At 31.4% G+C, this 9,010-nt stretch overlaps 1 protein-coding gene across 1 annotated transcript; it reads left to right on the top strand.

Moving 5' to 3' along the window:
• The first annotated feature begins 1,700 nt into the window (after positions 1-1,700).
• Positions 1,701-4,186, top strand: LOC127115438 (NAC domain-containing protein 92). Its single transcript, XM_051046984.1, has 3 exons — positions 1,701-1,959; positions 2,677-2,942; positions 3,572-4,186. The coding sequence occupies exons 1-3, from the start codon at positions 1,806-1,808 to the stop codon at positions 4,151-4,153; spliced, it is 1,002 nt and encodes a 333-aa protein (XP_050902941.1). The 5' UTR covers positions 1,701-1,805; the 3' UTR covers positions 4,154-4,186.
• The last annotated feature ends 4,824 nt before the right edge of the window (positions 4,187-9,010 follow it).

The raw sequence follows: 9,010 nt of genomic DNA, 5'->3' as shown, positions 1-9,010 counted from the left end.
GTCTTAGACACACTGCACACCCCAAACCACTATCAACATACATGATCTGGCACTCATAAAGATCATGCCTAGTCGGAATCTTACTTGAAGTAAATGCCAATAAAAAAAATCACTACTTTAGAAGACGCCCAAGTCTTCCGAACCCTAACCAAGTCCAGATCACCCGATCCTACCTAATATTAACACCAACCACTAAGGAGGAAAACCTAATGGAAGCATATCTTACTAAAAAACTCTCTCGTGGGATCTGACACACATGACCAGACATCCGTCTTGCCTTGCTTAACCATGCCAATGATAAAACTAAGTAAATATTCCATAAGAAATCTTCTTCCTAGACCAAAAGAGACCGCATCCACCTAAAATCTCAAACCCAATCATTTCCCTTCTAGGCGTTATCGACCCCACTACGAGAGACTTTTGTTCTGAGATGAGAAACAACGTCTCAAAAGAGATGCACAATGAATTTTCCCCCACCCTATATGCCAAATCTAGTTCTCATACCATTCTATAGCACCATGGTATAGGAAGAGGCAACCAATCCAACGATTGATCTAAAGTATGGCTAAAAAAAACCCTATCCACTCTAAAGAAGCCTTTCACATGTTCTCCTCTACCACCCAACAAGGAACCACCTACTTGAGAGCCATATTTGAAAGTGATGAAAATCTTCCCAAAAACGACCTAATTCTCTATCATCCTCCACCTCTAATTCCTTAACAATAACAAATTAATAGGGCTCGAATCCTTAATACCTCAACCCCCTCCCTCTTGAATTGCACGCAACCTCCCACTTCACCCAAACAATCTTAAGCCCTATCGAACATTATTGAAAAAATATGGACCTCTCATAGTGGATCCTTACAATTTTAATAATATATTTTTTTATAACATAAAAATGGAAGATAAAATAAAAAATCATTAAAAAAATAAAATTTACATTTGGACAAAATTCAGATTTCTAATTTTGGCCTTGCGTATATTTCTTAATGTGCTTATATTTTCTTTTTAATGTATTGATCTTTACATAAATACACAATTTAATCAACAATATGTTTAACTGTGTTATATTTTCAATTATAGTAATATATTTTAGTTAAGAAAACTGAACTTCTTAGCCAAATTTCTCACCAGTTAAATCAAAAGCTAGATTTTTTTTTGGGTACAACATAATACATTTTATTTAATTAAGACTATATGTATATGAGAGAGATGACGGTGGAGATGCAAACAATAGACAAGTGTAAGCAAATAAATATAAAAAATATAAAGAATAATAAAAGAGAATATGGTTAAATAAGTCTATGTTCTCATTGGACTAAGCAAAAATAGTTTTTTTGGTGGGTAGAAATGGGTGAAAGTGGTTGGACAGGATCATAGAAAAAATAAATAAATAATTTAATTAATACCAAAAATACTAATGTAGAAAATGTAACATATACTCAACCCCCTCGTGCACAAATTAATAACACTCACATATATATTGACATAGTCAATGTTAGAAATATAATTTAGAGAAACTATATACTCTTATATTTATAGCAAAGAGTAGTAATTTAAAATGGAGTATATATCAAAATTGTCAAAGGGTTAGATATAAACATTTAACAAAAATATGAAGACTATTAATTTAATATTAAATAAAGCTTGTTGTAGAAGGGTGAGTTATAAAACCATAAAGTGGAGAAGCATTTATAGGAGCTAATATCTTGGTGATGTAATTGATCTCACTTTAGAACATCTCTCTTTTCTTCATAATTAGGGTTTATACTTCATCAAAAGCTATTGCTTCAAGTTATTAATTTATGGAGGAAAATCTACCTCCTGGTTTTAGGTTTCATCCAACAGATGAAGAACTCATTACTCATTATCTTACAATGAAAATTTCTGATACTTCCTTCACATCAAAAGCTGTTGCAGTTGTTGATCTCAATAAATCTGAACCTTGGGATCTCCCAGGTAAGCTTTATATAATTTTCTTCATGTCTCTTAATTTTATTTTTATCAAAAACTAGTCTTTTTTTGTTTTGATTATTAATTTGCAAAGGATTTTCTATTTTTTGATGAATAAATATGTGTTTAATAGAACTAATTATTTCAAAAATTGAATAAATTTAAATTAGCAAACTGTATTATTATAATTTTCATGTTAATTATAAGAGTTAACACCCTTTCTTTTAATCTATTTCGAAAAACATAATTTCTATTACAATTATTCAATTTATTTTTCACTAGCTTAAACTTCTCAATCAATTAATGACTTATATATAAAATGAAACTTTTTTAGAAAATATAATTAAAGTTTTATGTTAATATAATGATTTGAGTTAAATTGATTTTATTTTTTTTACTTTTATCAACAAAGTAGATCAAATCAACAAAGTCCTTGTTCTTTTGTTTATATAGTCTCTTAATTTCATTTCTATACATATATAGTAACTTGACCCATTCTACTTTGAAAATAATCCATGTATATTCTATAACAAATACGTGGTATTTAATTTCAACTCTTTACTTTTTTATTAAATGGTTAGTTTAAAATAGTAAATATTTTAAAGTTGACAAATTAATTGGTATAGCAACTAGCTAGAATTTTATATAGAGAGCATAAAATCAATAAAATAAATATATGAATAAACAACTAATTATGTTTTGTGTGGTATTTATATAAAACAGGTAAAGCTTCAATGGGAGAGAAAGAATGGTATTTTTTCAGCATGAGAGATAGAAAATATCCAACTGGTCTTCGAACCAATCGAGCTACTGAATCAGGATACTGGAAAACAACAGGAAAAGATAGAGAAATATTTCGTGGTGGAGTTTTGGTTGGAATGAAGAAAACCCTAGTCTTCTATAAGGGTAGAGCTCCAAGAGGTGAAAAAAGTAATTGGGTTATGCATGAATATAGACTTGAAAACAAACACCATTTTCGAACCTCAAAGGTAAGTACTCTTTGCATTGCATGCATCCTAATGTATTAATATTTTCCTATGAAGCACATAAACCTCCAACCTCCATGAACGAGGATGCAGTGTCTGCAGTGTCAGATATACGTCGGTTCCGATAACTATTCAAAAACTTTGACAAATATTATATTTTTTAAATCTTGATATTCGACTTTGTGATCTATTAATTTAAAAAAATTAATCTGATCATTCATTAGCAAGGACGAATATTCTAAAAATAATTCTTTCTCTTTATTTCAACACTAGGTAGTGCAACATCGATGTAAAATATTTCTATACTTAATATTCTTCCTATTTTCATCAAATTAAGTATGAAGATATTTTAAAATTACTCTACATAACATAGTAAACTGATAATATATATATATATATATATTATATATATATATATTATATATATATATTATATATATATATATATATATATTATATATATATAATATATATATATATATATATATATATATATATATATATATACTCCGTTTTTTACTCAAACAATCATGATTATTATAGTTGAGAATTAACTGTTCAACACTCCATTTTTATTCAATTAGTTTTCATACTTGAGAAGTAACTTCTTCCGATGTTTTCTAATTTTGTAGGATGAATGGGTGGTTTGTAGGGTTTTCCAAAAGAGCATAGCAACAAAGAAGCCACAACAAACATCATCTTCTCAACAAGAATCTCCATGTGACACAACCTCAATGGTGAATGAATTTGGTGATGTAGAGTTTCCAAATCTAAATGGTATTGCAAACTCATCATCATCATTATCAAGTGGATTAATCACTAGCATGATTTCAGGACAACAACAAACTTTCAACATCAATGATCATCTCACTAATAATGTTAACACAAATATGAACTTGACAATGAATTGGCCATCTTCAAGTGAAGTTCCATCTCTACCATGGCCTTCTAACTTGTTGAATCCAAATAATATTTCTGTAAATTCATTGCTTCTTAAGGCATTACAGCTTAGGAATTATCAACAACAAAGAGAAGTTGCAGCTACAAATCATTTTGTACCATACATGCCTCAACAAGGAGTAGTATATGATCAACTTGGAATGGATCACCAAAGTAATAACTCAAATGATCCAAGTGCTTCTTCTTCAAAAGTTTTAGAATGTATGCCACAGCATCAACAGGAGCAACCATTCAATTTGGACTCCATTTGGTGAATTGCTGTTTAAAAGCATCATGAAGCTAGCTAACATTGTGTAAACATCCTTGTGAATTATAATTCTATAAATCTCCAACTCCTATATATAGATAAAATGTGTACCACTTCAAGTAAATATATTTGGATTTGTGGAGACTTTTTATAATGGTCTTTTTCACCTTTTTTTAATGAATTTAGCAAAATAAACTCATGTTAGCAATGTTGGAAGCATTACTCATCAATTGTTGTAATTAGTCCCTTTGAATCATTCCTTCTCTATGATCTTCTCAATTGTTTTAGGTTTCAAGTTCTGGTATATTAATTGGAAAAAACAAAATTAATGAAAGAAGAAAATATTTCTTTGTACTGCTAATTAGCCAATAATGCAAGAAATCATTTTATATATATTTCTTTAGTAGGAACCAAAACTATACTTGAATTATGATATTGAACTCGTAATACGGTGTTGCAAGTCTTCGATGCGGTGGACCAATGGGTTTGTCTTTTAAGATTAACATTCTAATGTGTGGAACTATATGCTTGCAGGTCTAATCAGGAAGTGATTAAAGCTCTTAAATAAATAAGATATGTGTAACCCTGATAACATCATAATTTTAATGATGACAACACTTGAAGATGTAACATCCTTTAAAGTGACTTTGATGACAACAACAAGCAAGTTCTAAAACTCGTTGAAGCAATTAAAGATGCACAAAATAGTTGATCAAGTTATTCCTCTGAATAAAGCTAAAGATTTAGGATTTTATGACAACTAGTGATATCCTCTGATGATGACATCTGACTATAAGATATCTCAAGCCTCATCCAAAAGAAGATTCAACTGAAGTGCTCATATGATTGGTATATCTGACAAAAGACTTGAAGCTTCAGATGTGAAAGCTCGATTGATCCCCTCTCTCTCTAAATTATTTTTAATTCTTTCACAAAATTTTAACCATAGTGCTTTGAGAAACGTTCTTGAGTTTAGTGAGGAAGTTGTTATAGAAGAAGTCTTATTGTAAATTCACCAACAATTCTTTTTTCTATTGAGTGAATTCACCAACAAGTCTTAAACCTGTTAAAAGCTCTTTTTGAGGATTAGGGTTAGTTTCCATTTGGTTCATGAGCTGTGCTACTTGAGGAAAACCTCTAATTTTAGGTTCGTGAAGAATAACCAGAGAAAAGTTTTCACATCATTTCTTAAGTTCAACACAGTATAAAAGCTCAGTCGATTCGAGATCAGCTCAATACAAAATCTCACTTCGGTTTGTGACCAACCCGATATAAAATCTCGGTTCAGTTTGGAGGATAGCAAATTCAAATTTCCACCTTAATTTGAGATAAGTCCATACAAAATCTCTGTTTGGATTAGATACTAAGTGCTCGAAACTTTGCTCATTGTTTGGCATGAAAACTAACTGATTCATTCAACTGTTCGTTACTTTGTTGAAAGTAAAACTAAACATTCATTTTTCCTTGTATAAGAGAGCTCATGGGCATAACCTTCTAAAAGGTATCATCAATTATTAGATACTCCCAATATCAGTTCTTGGGGAGAGAAGTAGGTCATTTCTCTAAAGTCAAACCTCTATAAATCTCTAGTGTTATCTCTCTTCCCTTAACTTTTTATTTTTTACTTATTTTCTTTACATTGATTTTCCACTGCATATCCAAATGTCTTTTAAAAAATGTTTTTAAAGTCTGATTTAGAAAATAATTTTATTTTAAATTAATGTTTTTCAAACCCCCATAATTCATCCCCCTCTTGTGTGTGGATTCACATGTTCAACAAGAGGCATGAGAGTCTAACTCATGTTCAAAGGCTAATAGTCTCGGGAGGAGGATGAGTTCCAACACTATTTTTAACAAGACAACCTTCCCAAACGAGAAAGAATGAACACACAAGATGAAAAAGATAAATGTTTTATTCATAAATGTTTCTTTAAATTTAGAAATGTTGGAAATAATATTAGAACTTTCGTCGCTAACAAATATCTAAAAATTAAGAATTGAAGTAAAAAATCTAATCCAATCCTTACATCGAAAGATGAGAATGTTTGTGATTCTAAGGAAAAACCTAAGAACAAAGAAATCATAGAGAAGTTGAATGAAGTAATTCAACTACTAAAGGATGAAGGCATAAGCTCAAGTCTAGAAAAATATTTAGCCGCTTCATCACTTGCAAAAAAAATCGAATCCAATGATCTCTTTCGAAAGAATATTGGTAGTTGAACGATCCTTGAAGGATTCAACATCAAATAAAGATACTTCATCTAGAAGAGGACATGGAGAAAAATCTTCGTCTAGTGGAATCTTTTTTAGAATAAAGGAGAAGAAAACATCTACAAATAATTGAGATTCAACATCAAGAAGGAATCTCAAAGAGTCAGCCTCATATAGAACCTTATAAGAATCTCTGTCCAACGAAGACGATGAAGTTTGTTTGAAAGTATCCCATGAAGAAGATGACCATGAGGTGACAAAGTTATCATACAGACAGTTGTTTAAATTAAATGCTAAGTAAATTGAATAAAATGAGATGATTAAGCATAAAATAGCTAATAAAAAAATAAAAATCAGATGAAGAAAAATAAAAGAGAATTTTAGAAATTATTTTGGGATTTTTTGGATAAAAAATGAAATTACTATGAATTTTTATTGAAAAAACAATTTAAAATAATAAAAGTAAAAGAATTAAAATCAGGAAAAAAACACAGAGCGCTGGATCACACCTCATTAATTGACGTGGCAGATCCAACACTCCAAAGGCTGGGAAACATGATGGAACACGTTATAAGTGAAACACATGATTCAATTTAAATCCAACCAATCAAAACATTTCAAAATGCCAACGTGTCTGGTTCAAATTCAGACCACCTGAGTAAAACTCCGGTCGTCTTCTATGGTGAGCTCTCACCGGAGTTTCATCTTTTGATAAATTCAAGACACGAGACCACCACCATTGTGATTATCTTCTCATCCTGAATTCGACCTCATACTCCAAATTCATTTATGTGAACTGAGCAAAGGAAATTTCAGAGAAATTTTGGAAACAATCAAGCCACGAAAGTTTCAGAGATCTCAAAGCTTGGGAATTGTTGCAAAAGTTTCAGAGGATGTCGATGGATCTAATGGAATCAAGAAATTGGATTGAAACAGACTGAAACTCAAAACACGATAGTTGAAGTTTCTGGAAAACTTTCAAGTTGCAACATGGGTTTCTTGCCTCTCCAAAGCTTGCAAAATGAAGGCAATAACTTCTTCTATTTATAGGGAATGTGTTTGGATCCAAATATGTATGGAATGATGCAAAATTCGTGCAAAACCAATTTGATCCAAGTGTGTAAAAATGTGACTTGAAACTCATAAAAACTCAGCCAAATGATGTGTTTTAAGTGTCAATTAACTTCTGGAGACTTGTTTAAACATGTTTAGGCGCAAAACACTTGCTAATTTGGCTTGGAATTGAGATTAGTCGTGATCAAATTTTGGGCAATGGTGATTTCTTTAGTTACAAGTCACCATGTTCAACTTAATGGGGCATCCTACTCAAGAGGCTTTTTGATCCTATTCTTTTTGCAACATGTTAACATCATGACAAGTTTACAATGTGCCAAGAAAGTTTGAATTTGGATGTTTGAGAAAAAATTTATGGCATGTTGAAGTTGACATAAAATAATGGTCACATAACTTGGAAAAATTTGAGTGTTTCATGGCTGAAAATGACCTATAATGTCCCAATGAATTCCATGGATTTCCAAGTATAATTTTACCTTGGTCCATGAAGAAAACTTGTTGATGGCATCATAAATGATATTGTGCAAAAAGAATTAGCTCCATATGTTGAAAAATTAAGAACTTATGTTCCTTGAAAGTTGGGAAAAAGTCACTTGAAAATAGGTCAAATTTCACTAAGTCCACAAATGACCTATAATGTCTCCAAACCTTTGATGATCCTCCAAGCATAGTTGGCTCTTGCCATGTAAAGATAAGTTATAGAGGAGGTTGAGAAGAGTCATATGCAAAAAGGGGCATTCAAAAATGTTGAGAATTGAAAGAGTTGGGATCCTTGGAACTTTGACTTCAAAATGTTGACTTTTAGGTCAAACCCCTTGGGACAAACTTGTGTATTTGGATCTTCCTTGCATTTCAAAGCACATGGGTGATAATATGAACTCATGATAAGGTGTCTTTGATTTCCTGTTGATTAAATTGCTCAAAGCTTGAAGTTTCTTGTTGAAGAAGGCATGGGAATAAACACATGAACCTTTGACTTTCCTTGAGAAGTAAGCAACTAAACTTTGAGATGCTCTTGATTTGAAAAGCCCTACCTTGCACAATAAACTTAAGGGGAACAAGATATATTTTTGGTATTTTGATTAATGGTTAGATAAGCAATTAATCAAATAAGCACAAAGGTAAAACACCAACAAAGAGGTGCTTGGTGATCCCTGCAAAAGCAAACCCAAAGATAGGTAAAAAGGAAGGACCAAGATGTGACCTTGTTTATATGCAAATGATATGTGGGATATTAGGGTCAAAAATTAGGGTATGACAATTAGACCGACATCATCTAAGCTAACTAATGCATTTTTGGTAAGCGTCGACTATTTTACCAAGTGGGTCGAAGTGATACCTTTGGTAAGTGTCGACCAAGACGTGGTGATTAACTTCATCCAAAGTCACATAATCCTTAAATTCGAGATCCTTGAGACAATAACCACAAATCAAGGATCAGTATTTATTGGACGAAAGATGGTTGATTTTACCTCACTATGAGGAATCAAGTTGTTGACCTCTACTCCTTATTATGCTCAAGAAAGTGATTAAGTCGAGGATGTAAACAAGGTTATAATCAGCCTGATTAAAAATCATG

This window comes from Lathyrus oleraceus, chromosome 1 (assembly GCF_024323335.1).
Source record: "Lathyrus oleraceus cultivar Zhongwan6 chromosome 1, CAAS_Psat_ZW6_1.0, whole genome shotgun sequence".
Lineage (NCBI taxonomy): Eukaryota > Viridiplantae > Streptophyta > Magnoliopsida > Fabales > Fabaceae > Lathyrus > Lathyrus oleraceus.
This window is presented reverse-complemented; position numbering and strand designations above follow the sequence as displayed.

What these genes read in the sequence shown, in the direction of transcription:
- LOC127115438 (XM_051046984.1), top strand. Translation starts at nt 1,806, where the DNA reads ATGGAGGAAAATCTACCTCCTGGTTTTAGGTTTCATCCAACAGATGAA. An exon ending in TGAACCTTGGGATCTCCCAG is followed by an intron (nt 1,960 to 2,676) that starts GTAAGCTTTATA and finishes TATATAAAACAG; the next exon opens with GTAAAGCTTCAATGGGAGAG. An exon ending in ACCATTTTCGAACCTCAAAG is followed by an intron (nt 2,943 to 3,571) that starts GTAAGTACTCTT and finishes CTAATTTTGTAG; the next exon opens with GATGAATGGGTGGTTTGTAG.